This window comes from Malaclemys terrapin, chromosome 9 (assembly GCF_027887155.1).
Source record: "Malaclemys terrapin pileata isolate rMalTer1 chromosome 9, rMalTer1.hap1, whole genome shotgun sequence".
NCBI lineage: Eukaryota > Metazoa > Chordata > Testudines > Emydidae > Malaclemys > Malaclemys terrapin.
In genome coordinates, this window is record NC_071513.1 from 525,069 (window position 1) to 538,323 (window position 13,255).

Here is a 13,255-nt window from a genome sequence, read left to right on the forward strand (position 1 = left end):
ATGGAGACGAGGGTGTCCAGAGCCTCAGAGCAAGGGACTGTTTCCCAGGACTCCTAACCACATCCCAATGGAATAGGGCTGGGCTTTCCCCCACTCGTGCTATGTGGCCAGGGCACAAGAACCAGGGAACGTGAGCAGCTGGCTTTCAGGGGCCACGCGCAGAGTTAGGAGGGGCCTAGTGTGCAATTGCTCTGGGCAGGGGGCCGGAACCATCACTTCTGGGATTTGCTTTGCGTGACAAACACATGTACTGGCGTGTGGGGAGCAATGACACACGTGGGCACGGGGATTGATCTGGTTGAGCTTCTGACCCTCTAGTGCTTTGCAAGGCAGGGCCTGTTTACTGCTTCAGATGAATTGGCATCAGAAGTTGAATCCTGTTTTCTGTTCATCAATGGGCAGGGAAACCACCCTGGTGCTCAGTGGCTGTTGGTGCTGGAGCCCCTGGGCACACAGGAGGTTGGTTCGTGGGTTGCCAGGGGACTGTGCCAGTCAGCATTACTGGCTGTTCACTCCCATAAAGCTGAAGCAGTGGGCTTGTGCTGTTGAATGTTTTCAGCCATACTTCTCCGGAGGGCTGGCTCAAACTCATGGTTTCTTTATAGCTTAGAGGTCCACAGAGCTTCCCCTTGTAAAGCCAGCTTGAGGCCCCCAGGGGATTGTATTTGGAGGGCCAGGGATGTCTGATTTAGGATATGTTCAATTACTGCCTTGGTAAGAACAAGGGGGTTGGGGTTTCTCGAGATGTGCGGATGGTCACTGTCACTACATCTCAGCAGTAACTGTGCCTTTCCTTGGCAGAAGGGCATCAGGGGCTGGAGCTGGAGAGGGGGTGGAGCCCAGGGAGCGGTAGGAGAGGAGAATTTACATTGTTGAAGACAAAATGAAACCATCCCAACAGCGTGTGGGCAGTGCCCGCTAGCCCCTCCCCATGCCCATCCATCTTGGGAGCCATAGTGCATTGGCCGGGCCTTGGCGAGCTGCTGCACTCTAAACACTAAGGCTTGGGCTGTACTTTGAAAACGATACTAACCTAGCTCTGGTGCTGAGTGCCGTGGTTAGGGCGACCTAGCCCCCTGTGGAGACGCGGCTAGATTGATGGAAGGGGTTTTCCATCACTTAGAGGTGGGTTACCTACACTGACAGACACACACACACACACCCCGGCGCTGTAGGAAGCATCTACACTTCAGTGGCATGCTTGCAGTACCGTGGTTGTGCCCCTGTAGTATGGGCAGACCCTAGTTCTGAACTCTCAGGCTGTGTCCAGGGGCCGTGCTCAGCCCATGTGTCACAGGGAGTTTCCAGGAGGTGTAACCCTCGGGTGGGTGATGGCATCACCACATCAGCAGACTGCAGGCTCTTTATCTTAGAGCGGGGGGGGGGGGGGGGCGTCATTCCAGGGGGACTCTCAGGTCCCTGACTGATGTGTACAGTGCAGAGGACAGGGTGTTTTACTCCTCTGCGTGCATGGGTGCCTGGGATAGCCGCTGTCTATTTTCTCAGCCACTCTTGTTTGCGGCAGCTTTAAGGTTCTGGCTGCCAGGCGGGGTTGGGAGCGGTTTTAAAATCTATGCAGCAGCAATTACCCTCCTGCTTGTTAATGAGTGTCTGCTGGGGGGAGCCAGTGCTGGTGGTTTGTTTCCTGGCACGGAATCCACTTTGATTGGAATGTATTACATTGGGGGGTGCTTTCCCCAGGGCAGCCTGGTACAGCGCATGTCCCTCCGCCTCTGCCTTTCACAGTGCTGGGAGAGGATGCACTAATTAGTGATTCATTAACAGCTCTTGATCACTTATCTGATTAAAGTAAAACCTAGGAAGCCTACACCCACCTGATCTTTGCAGCTCTGAAGCCCATCCCCATGTGGCCTGTCCTCTGCCCCCACCCTCCTGTCATGTCTTGCCCCAGTGTCTCTGGGGCAGGGTTATTGTTAGTGCAGTGCCCAGCCCAATGGGGCCCTGATCACAAATACAAACAACAATGGCAGCAGGAGCACCAGAGCTCCAGGGCCAGCACGGTTCCTCGGGACACCTCTTACACGGTACTGGGCACTACACCCACATACCCCGGCCCCACAACGGCTGCCATAGCTAAGAACAGAGGCCTTGGGTCCCCGTCAGAGGGAGGTACGGGACACCCTCCTGTGTGGGTGATGGCCTGACCACATGACCACGAGGGGGAGGGTCCCAGTGCCCAGGCTCCAGCCCGAGCCCAATCGTCTACACTGCAATGTTTAGCCCCAGGATCCTGGGTCACAGCCGTGGCCAAGCCGCCTGTCTTTTACTCCAGTGTAGACTGTCCCCTCAAAGCCCGGGGCTGCCTGCTCCAAGCCCAGGATTCCTGGGGCAGGCAGGGCTCCTGCAGGAGGAGAGGAAAGGCAGGGCTAGGAGCGGGGCCCTGCTCTGTGGCCTCTCAGGCAGTCGCTTCCCCTTCGGGGCTCTCTCCCCTCTTCCATGCTGGGCTTTCAGTCTGATTACCAAGCAAAGCAAACGACCTTCAGTAACCCCAGTCGCTGCTGCGGTTTCCATCCCTCCTGGGGCCCCCGACCCACTGCTCCGATGGATTGCCGTGTGGCAGGGACAGGAGCAGGCGCAGGCAGAACGCCATGTCCGGGGCAGAGAGCTGGCGGCTGCAGTCCAGGGCCCCACAGCCAATGAACGAGGCAGCCCCCTGCCATCTTTCTCCAGGTAAACAACTCCCCTCCCCCAGCACTGCGGCCGCTGCTGGCACACTGGGCATGTGCAGGCTCTGGGAAGCCCAGGGGAATGAATAGGGAGGAGCTGGCTGGGCATCATCTGGGCAGACGAGCAGAGAATCAGCATCCCAAGCAGGTGTAACTGTTTGGCTAGGGAAAAAAACGGAGGCTCTGCAGCGGTGGGTCTGCCCAGCCAGAAATGATCTCTGCAAAGAGCACGACCCCCGCCTGTCACAGCCCGACACCAGCCTGCCTCTGCAGCATTCCTGCAACGGAGAGAGCCAGCCTGCACGGTGCTGAGTGTGTGCGCGCACACATGCACGTGCACTCACGCGCAGGCTCCTCGCCCTCCTGAGGTGCAGAGAAAACCATCCCCCTCCCACTGGCATTCACCAGCTCCAAAGAGATCCATATCCTCCACACACATTACACACACCTGCTCCTGCAGGCGTGTGCACATGCACTAGGAACACACACCTGCTCCTACAAGAAGATTTTCACCAATATATACACACTGGCACCCGACTATATGTCCAATAGCATGCACACAGACTCCTGCAGGGAGGCACATACCCACTCTCTACACCAGTGGCTCTCAACCTTCCCAGACTGCTGGGCCCCTTTCAGGAGTCGGATCTGTCGTGCGTACCCCAAGTTTCACCTCACTTAAAAACGACTTGCTTATAAAATCAGACCTAGGAATACAAAGGTGTCACAGCACAGTATTACCGAAAGATTGCTGAATTTCTCACTTTTACCATATAATTATAAAATACATCCATTGGAATATAAATCTTACTGATGTTTCAGTGTACAGTAGACAGAGCAGTACAGACTAGTTACTGTCTGTGTGACATTTTAGTTTGTACGACTTCGCTACTGCTTTTTATGTTGCCTGTTGTACAAATAGGCAAATCTCTAGATGAGCTGATGCACCCCTGGCAGAGCTCTGCATACCCCCAGGGGTACATGTACCCCTGGCTGAGAACCCCTGCTCTCCACAAACCTGCACCTCCACAGATGTTGCACACATGCAGAGCCAGTTGTGTGCACGCACACACTTCTGGGCATACACGACCCCCAGGATGGAAACCCCGCCCCCACTCAAACACACCCTGCTGGCATCCAGAGGAGGGAGAAGCAGCTTGTCCAGGGGAGCCTAGGTTTTTCCCCAACCAACTCACACATAGGGACACTGCAGCTACCTTGCCCACGCTAGGAGTCACGGTGCCTGAGCGAAGGCGCTAACCCCACCATCCGGCCTGGTGCAGACAAGGCTTTTGGCTAGTAACTGCTTCAGGTGCCATAAGAAATAACGTCCATCTGCAGCCTCGCGGAGCAGGGCTGAGCAGAGCCAGGCCGCTGGCTGCCATCATCTTTCCAGAGGTACGTGCCCAGTTAGAGCCCATTCTTGAGGACGGCTGCACAAGGAAAGAACTGGCCCAGCAGAGGGAGAAAGCCGGGTCCAGCCCTAGGGACAGAGGCCAGGAGGCAGCGCTCACCTGTACAGTGAGGGGCGCAGCGCACACATCTCTCGAGAAGAGAGGTTATCAGAGGAAACCAAGGCGCGTCCCAAAGAGGAGCGCTTCCCAGACATGACAGCCATAGTAGGAAGTGCCCTGGGAGGTGCCATGTCCCACGTGGGCAGGGCCGGCTTTAGGCCAATTCCACCAATTCCCCCGAATCGGGCCCCGCGCCCAGTGGCAGGGCCGCCAGGGGGGAGGGGGGAAGAAGTGGCCAAGAATCCCTTCCCTGGCTAGAGGCTCCTTTTTAATTTTTACTCACCCGGAGGCACTCCGGGTCTTCGGCGGCACTTTGGTGGCAGATCCTTCAGGCGTCAAAGACCCGGAGCGAGTGAAGGACACACCGCCGAAGACTAGGAGCGCCGCCAGGTGGATACAAGCCCCACGTGTTTTTTTACGTGTTTTTTTAAGTCATCCCTGCCGGGGCCCCGTCAAAACTATTCAAATCGGGCTCCGCACTTCCTAAAGCCGGCCCTGCACGTGGGGACTGTGCCGGGGCAGCAGGACGCATGCAGGCTCTGGCCTTCACCTCATTTTGAACCCAGGCCCCTTTGGACAAGCTCACAGCAGGAGTGCAGGGCTGCTCCAGCAGCAGAGCTTTGAGAAAGTCTGCCGAGAACTTCGCTTGGTAGACCTGCAAACTTCCGGCAAACATGGCAGCCATGCCCTAGGCACACCTGCCTCCAGGTGACCTAACAGCTCATGTCTCTAAGGAGGGGAGTGAGACACACAGCCAGGCAGCTGCTGGACAGGGCACAGTTCAGCCACAGTACCAGCATTGCATGCAGGCTGGACGGGAAAAGGGCCTTCATGGTCTGAGATAAACCTCTTCCACCCCAGCTTGTGCAGAACGGTGCGCGGCTGGGAGGGGCAGAGTCCACAGCACCACCATGTGCATCCTTTGGGAAGCCACCCCGTTTCACCAGGGCCACAACCATATCCCACCAAATGGAGCCCTTTCAACAGGGGGCTTCAAAGCCTGGTCACTAGGCCCTGGGCAGAGGCTGGGTCCCCTGCCATGAATGCACGGAGAGCTCACAGAGCTGCCAACACATGATGAAGGAAGATGCCTGAGCCAGCAGCCTCTCACCACCCCATCTGAGCTGCACAATTGAACACCCTCCACATCCATCCTTGTCCCCTTCCACCCACTGGGTAGGAACCCACCTTCCCAACCTACTCAGCCAGACCCTCCCTCCTCACAGAGGTCTGTCACCCCACAGAAAACTCAGACCCAAGCAGCTCTGTGCGCAGCCAATTTCTGAAAGGCAAAGGAGCGTCTGGTAACACGCTCAGAGAGTGGCACAAGCTCTGTCTCGGTGCAAGGGTCTCAGGGACGGGGGAGGAGTTGCTGGGGCACCGCTGCATAGGCAGCAAGTGACAAAGCCCAGAAGACAATTGTGTGCTTCAAAGAGTCACACTAGGCCCAACCCAGCCCTGGGGACCCCCAGAGGGCTAAGCCTAGGGAGGAGCGTGGTGGCTCCCCACTGCCCTGGAGTGCTGGCTGCAAGACTGTACACGTCCGGTGTGCACAGAAGTGAGGTTGGAAAGGCCTACTGGAGAGCAGCTGGGGGGGGGGGGGGGATGGGGTGGTGGGAGGGGAAGCTGGGCACTTGGCTGAACAGGGGTTGGTCCCTCCTTTTCACCCTGCTCCAGGATACAAAAGGAAACACCTCTCTGGAGACACGAGCCCGGCTCCCAGCTGCAGAGACAGTGACACTCTCCCTTGCCTCTGAGCTGGAGATTACCTAGGGCCTGTGCAGTGCATGGCCATCAGCAAGAGCCCAGCTGGGCACTACGGCCCACTGCATCCAAGTGGCATCTCCTCCCAGGCATGAAGGAATCTGACCCTGCTAACGCATCGTGAAACTGACTGGGTGAGCCAGGGGCTTTCCTGCCTTGGCTGCAGCTGGGCTGACAAACCTCCCGCACATCCAGTGCTAAAGGGCCACCCTTTGGCAGTGCTGGTTCTAGGGGCCAGCCTGGCTCTCCGAATCCCCACACTGCGTGCTCACGAACATCTCTCCTGTAGATCCCAGGAGGCTGCGTAGAGCAAGGGCAAGCACCGCTCCCACTGGGAGGAGAGGGCACAACGTGGCAAGATGTCCCCGATGGCTTTTTGCCCTGCCTCTCTGATCCTTTCTTTCCTTATGCTAAACGGACCCCATGGCCCATTATTCTAGAAGGACCCATCTGTCTAGGGTCCATCGGGGCAGACAGCTGCTGAGCTTCCTCCACCATCAGATCCTCATGGTGGGACCCCAATGCCTGGGGAGCCAAATCCACTGGGTGGCACTGAGCACTCGCGACTGGAGCCCGACCATTAAAAGAGTTCAGCACCCAGTTCTTTGAGAATCTACCCTTCACCTGTACCCATGTGTGCAGGCCTGCTCCTGCCCTTCCCGAGGGCTGGCTGGCACTGCCCTCTCATCCACCTTCACCCCCATCTCACACACCCTTGCTTCTGCTGCAGGACTCAATGGAGCCCAGCAAGGCCCATCTGAGCACCCGCCCAGAGGGAGCTGCACGAGCCCCAGGGCACTAGATGCTGGCACCTGCCATTTGGGGCTCACTTAGGCTAAAGCTGGGGTGATAGGAGGCCTGGGAAGAGCAGCCAGGAGGACGTTGCCGAAGAAGCGAGCGCAACTTTGGAGACAGCACTGAGTCTCAAACAAGCAGCGCACAAACACGCGCAGGGCACCTCATCGACAGCACGGCGGCTTCACACCCCCATCAGAACATGCACCCCCACACCGGGGCCGTAGTCCCTCTGGAGAGAGCCAGCAACGCACCTCAGAGAGCCACTGGCACATGTCCACACACAGTCCTGTACCCCACCCCCGCCCTCACCCGTATACCCGCATGCACTCCTGTACCCGATCCCACCACATCCCTACCCCCACACAGATACCTGCACGCACCCCTGTACCCCTCCCCACCATATCCCTACCCCCACACTCACCCCTGGACCCCACCCCCAAACAGATACTCACACACACCCCTGTACCCCTCCCCACCATATCTCTGCCCCACACAGATACCCACACTCACTCCTGTACCCCACATATGGATACCTGCATGCACCCCTGTAATCCAACACCACACAGATACCCCTTGTACCCCTGCACTCCACCCCCACATCCCTGCCCCCATACAGATACTCGCACACACCCCTCTACCCCCCTCGGACATGTCCCTGCTCCACATGGATACCTGCATGTACCCCTGTACCTCACTCCAGCTCCCACACAGATACCTGCATGCAACCCTATAGCCCACTTGCACCGTATCCCAGCTCAGATACCCCCATGCATCTTGTACCCCTCCCCCACCATATGCCCACCCCTTCAGATACCTACACACACCCCTATATCCTACTCCTACATATATATACCCAAACCCTGGTACTCCCACGCACCCGTTCCCCATCCTCACACCCAGATACTGAACATCCCCATATATACCTCTAACCCTCCCCAGGTACCTACACCCCCTATGCCTCAGCCCCCCCCATTTCTCAGGTACATGCACACACTCCTATGTCTCTCCTGCCTGCCCCCCCATATACACACACCCTATGCTCCATACCCCAGGTACCTGCATAGAGCCCCATGCCTCACCTGTTACGTTCCTCAGCATATGCACACTCCCCTAGAGCTGCTCCTTGTAAGGTCTCCCTGGCCATGGGAAATGCTCTGCAGCATTAGAAAGTGGCCTGGGCCAGTGTGATTTAGGCTGTATTCAATGTCCATGTTTCTGTAATGGAATGTGACCGTTTGGGGTTCTTCTGAAAATCACCTGATTTCTGTTGTTTCCAGGGGGCCTGCAGAGCCTGAGTGCTGCAGGGGCTTTCTAGGCAGTATACTGTCCTTTGTAGGCACCCTTGTGTGGGTGACAGAATGACCAGATCATCAGCAGGCAGTTGATTAGTGGGAGTCCCTGGTGTAATACAGCCAGCCATGCCCTGGCAGGTAGATCACACCCCTGTATTCGACCAACTTCAGAATAGCTCTCCGAGGGAGCTGTGTGCTCTCAGCCCAAAGCTAAGAACTCACTGATTGGCCTGGTTATTGCGAGGTGTATGTACAGGAACAATTTCAGCGCTGTGCAATGTGTAGGAGATTGTGTTCCCAGGGTGCTGGGACTGAAAGCTCTCACCTGAGGAGGGGGAGGCAGAGAGCTGACCCATTCAGCATCTGTGAATACTGGCTAGACTGGATGCAGGCTGCAGATTTACAAACGATTCTCCCTGGGATAAGGAAGAGTAGCTAGAGACTGTCTGAGAGGAGAAGAAATGGCCCAAATGGTGCACCATTACAAAGGAGTGACTCTGCCAGCTGGAGAAGCGCTGCAAGAACTAACCAGTGGGTGAGAAATCTCTTATTAGGCAGGAAAGGCACTTGTTACTAAGTACAGGCTCCGGATTGCATTTTGTGTTTTTCTCCTAACTATAACCTTATGATTCCACATTCTTTTACTTGACTCTTTATCTCAAGCTCTGTCCAATAAAATTCAGTTTGGTTTGACTATGAACCTGTCCAAGTGCCTTGGGCTGAGGAGACTGTGGAACTGAGGTGAAACCAGTGAACAGGGCTGCACTGTCTCCACTGAAGCAGCAGATTGGCGTGCATTGTGGGTGTTCAGAAGATAAGGGACCGGGCATTCGAGTGTCACAAAGTGGGGTGTGCAAATTGCCAGCCGGCAGAGGCCACGGAGCTCGAGCACAACGCCTGTGTTGGCAGCAGATGGTGGCGGGTGAGTAAGCAGGTGGGAGTAATTCACCCCAGACAGCTCAGGTACCCCCCAAAAAGGGTCACACCAGGTTGGGGTAGATCACTGGTGTCGATTTTGCAGAGGTTTGGGCTGAGGTTTTACCCCCATTCTGGCTTGGAGGCCTTCCTGCATTTGCATGTTAGTTTTTATTTGCACCTAATGGATTGGTATGCGGATTTAATGAATTCATGTTTTCCTAATTGTTCTATTTTGCAGCAAGTTGAAGGTTCTGTTCTAGGTGCCAGCTGAGTCTAAGGCGGTTCTGTGCTCTATGAAGCAGGCAAATCGCTTACCATTTGTTGTTTCTGTCGGTTTGTTAACGAGGGTGTCAACCCTCCAGCTGGGAGCGAGCTTCCCAGCCTGGCTCCATAGACTCGCGGTAGCAGGGATCATGCTAGCGCCTTGGGCTGGAGCTCTCAAGCTCCCTCACTCCCCTTCAGCTCCAGCCCAAGCTGGAACATCAAAGCATCATCTACACAGCTCTCTGTAGAGCCCTCTTGTGAGCCCCATTGGCACAAGTCTGTGGACCTGGCCTGGGAGGCTCTCCCAGATGCAGTGTGGACCCATCAGGAGTGTCTGCAGGGCAGGGCTGGGAAAGTCTGTGACAGGGCAGAGTTAAGGTGACTTGGGGGCCCTAGTTCTGCATTTCAAGCCCTTACCATGTCTGGAGTGCTGTTAAACTTCCCCTGACCTGTGAATTTCTTGGGCTCACGCTGCAGGGCTTGGGGATAATGACATCTCGACAATGTATTTTACCCTCAGGTGCTGACACGTCCTCTCAGGGGTAACCCATTTACCACAGCTCCTGTCTGGGGAATGGGAGGAAGTGACAAAACATCTGCAGCTGCTGCTCCCACAGCCAGTTCTGACTCATTTCTGCTTTGGAACCATAGAGTAATTAGTCACCAGAGCCCATCGCAGGGAGGGGCTGGATTGGCAGGTCAGGTTCAGTGTCATTTAACACTGCCTGGGCCAGGGATTCTTAGGGCTGATCCACTGAAGGCGCCCTTCAGCCCTGGCATATTATCAGGGGCCCAGGGAGCTGTAGTGATATTTTCAAGGGTAATTCTGTTTCCAGTTATATTTCCATGGCCTTGCATCAGGGGGCCAGGATGGAGCCTCTTGTAGAGGTCCCAGAAGTGTCTGTCCACATCACACTAGTCTGGATTGGCATCTCTGTTCCTGATCCCACACCCCAAACAGCTACAGACCTACAGCCCCAGGCCAACCCCACACGTGCTCTGGGACATTCCTCTACCTTTGTTCTCCTGGGGACAGCCCACTCTTGGCCCATCTAGCACCAGCCACCCAGGCAGTGCAAGCCTGTTAACTGCTTTCCCCTTCCCTGTCCCTGGGAGGGGGGCCAGGGTTACACTCTTCATTTACAATGGGGAAATGCAGGCCTGGAGAAGGCGGACAGAAGGGGGACAGAACCAGGAACAGAACCCTAGTGCCTTGCCTGCATCTCTGTTGCTCTAACCACTAGACTCTCATTCCCTTTGCTAAGGAGTGCTTGGCAGCAGCGCTGGCTGGGGGCTGGCTCACAGCCAGGCTGGGAGTGCCCACACTTACCTTCTGAGTGGTGGGAGAGAGTGAGCAGACTGACGCAGGAGGCGCCGATGCCGGAGCCAAAGACAGTGATTCGCAGGGGGTCCCCCCCGAAGAAGGCAATATTTTCACTGATCCAGCGCAGCGCCTGGATCTGATCCAGCAGCCCATAGTTCCCCTTGGCTGCCTGGTCCCCGGTGCTCAGGAATCCTGCAGCCAAACGGAACCCACTTAGGACACAGCAAGCAGCCGGTCTCGTGACCTCCCACAATCCCCTCCAGTCCCAGCCAGCGTGGGAGCCCCTCTCAAACCTCCGGCTGCGAGCACCTGTGGCCAAGGCCGTGCAGCAAGCCTCTGGGATCTTCTTTGACTGTGAACCTCAGAGCTGAGGCCAGGGACCCCCACTGTGAGCCCCCGGGGCCCCCATTTCCCTGCCAGTCCCTGGCACCTGCCCACTTAGAGCCCCCAGGAACAGGCTCTGAATCTTTTGGGGCCTCCATCCCCGCTATGAAATGGGGACAAAGAGCCTGCCTTTCCCAGCTGGACTCTCCCACTGCTCCTTCCCACTCCTCTCCTGGGCACAATGTAGCAGCCCAGCCCACACCCCTTGGGTGGCCAGCAGGGCTCAGTGCAGAGGAATGGGCCTACATGGGCACTCGGCTGAGCCATCTGCTTTCTGAGAGATGACCTCCCACTCGATTGACCACCATCAATAGAGTGACTCAGGCCCTGAGCCCTGTTCCAGCACAGGCAGCAAGGAGCCGTCCTGCTGGGCTGACGAACCCAGGAGTCCCCCAGCCACCTCCCCATCGCCCGGCAGGGCAACATCTCTCTCTGCCTGCAGACACTCTCCAGGTCCCTGTGGCTCTCACTGCTCCAGCAGGGGTGGGGGGCTCACTTCCCCAGAGCGGTGGGGCTCCTCACGGCCCAGGGAAGCCATCAGCTTCTGCCCTCAGCAATTTCTTCAGGCCAAACCATTGGCTTGGGGCACTAGCTAAAGAAACGACCAGGCCCCCCACAGTCCCTGACTCCAGCACCAGCCCAGAGAGCAGTATGTCCACTGCTCATGGCAGGGCTCACCAGCCCAGCCCCCAGCCTTCGCCAGGCCTGCGGCAGCTGGCAGAGCACCCAGGCCAAGCATCCTGTCATCAGCCTTCTAACGCAGCTGGGGGAGGGGAGTGGAAAGCCCCCAGAAAGCCCCTGTTCACAGACAAGTTGGGCTGGGGCAGAGGGAGGGTTTGGGGTGCCAGGCATAAACAAGAGGGCTCCGGATGAACCTGGCCACAGGAGAGGATCCCCAACAAGGCAGCTCCTCTGTCCACCTCAGGAATGCTCCAGCCCAGGCTCTGGGAGCTGGGGCTGGGAAGAGGTGCCTGATGCCTGATTTTGAGAAGCCTGTGTGTCCCTAGCCCCAAGGAATGTCAGTGTGAATCACGCCCTAGGAATCTCAGGTCAGCACACTTGTCCTATGTGATTCGGTCCAATCTGCAGCTGGCCTGCCTGAGCCCACCCTCCCTCCACAGGACACTCTCCCAAGGGAAAGGTGGAAGAATACACACACTGCAGGGACCAAGCCCTCCGGCCGCCCTGGGGGAGAGGGGCTAGATATGGCCTTGCCCATCTGGAGCGGCTCAGCTCTGCATGGCTTCAGTGCCAGCAGGCCCACTGGCCATTGCCAGGAGCAAAGCTGTGCCCTGCAAGCGCTGACACAGCCTGGCTCTGGGGTCTGCTGTGGTGCGCCAGCAGGGTAAGCCATCTGCCCTTCGAGAAAGCTCCCATCGATCTGTTTCCTGAGGCAGAATGGATGGGACATGTCCCAGGGGGTGGCTCATTAGCGCTGGCTGGGCAGCTGCTGCTCCCAGCCTCCAGGGAGGAGGAGCTGGATAAACACATGTATTAATTATTTAACCGTGGATCAATATTTGCTTTCAGCTGAGCCAGGCTGTGTAAATGAAACTAAACTCCCCAGTCCAGGGAGCCTCAGCGCTGCCCCAGAGCCCAGCCACAGGCATGTACAGCGCTGGCAGAGAGGTCGGGGACAGGCAGCAGGAAGCACAAAGGGCCAGCTAGAGGCCCCACGCCCACTCCCACCTTTCTCAGGTGATGCTGGCAGGACTGAACAATCTCAATGACACCCTCATCCCCCTGCCCCAACCCTTCTGGCCATAACTTGACCCCCCCGGGCCCCTTCCCTGAGCCACGGGGAGACACGACTCCCCCTTGGGGAGACATGAGGGCAGGGCTACAGGCCCTGGGCTGATGTTCTCCCTCATCCCTGTGAGCAGAACAGATCTGCAGCTAGAGGAACTGCAGGGGAAGGGCAGAGCACAGCCTTCAGCAGGGATACCAAACTGGCCTCCCTGGAGCTCCTGATGCCGCCGGGGGGACCTCCTTCCAGCCCGTCAGCTCCTCTCCGAGCAGGCCACTTCCCTTCCTAGGCCGGCCTGAGCAGAGTCCCCCCTGGAGCTCTGCCTCCCACACCCCTTCTCCCCTGGTGTCACGTTATTGATTTGAACTGGGACCGTATAGAACATGGTTGCAACCAAAGTCCTGTAGTGGCACCAAATCTTGTATAAAGGGTGTCAAATGGGGTTTCTAAGACAAGGTTAGCGTTTGCTGGTTATGATTATGCTGTCTATATGTGTGTATCAATTTTGTAGTTGAAGTTATGAATATTGGCTCTATACTGTCTGTATTTCAAACTTATGCTAT

General features: G+C 56.9%; 1 protein-coding gene across 4 annotated transcripts in view; it reads right to left on the minus strand.

Moving 5' to 3' along the window:
* Positions 1 to 13,255, minus strand: part of NLGN3 (neuroligin 3) — an 87,267-nt gene that overhangs the window by 11,036 nt on the left and 62,976 nt on the right. For all 4 annotated transcript variants that reach the window (XM_054040293.1, XM_054040292.1, XM_054040291.1 and 1 more), the window contains one exon: positions 10,568 to 10,753. In XM_054040293.1, coding sequence (XP_053896268.1) covers positions 10,568 to 10,753 — 186 coding nt within the window. The remainder of the gene's footprint in view (positions 1 to 10,567; positions 10,754 to 13,255) is intronic.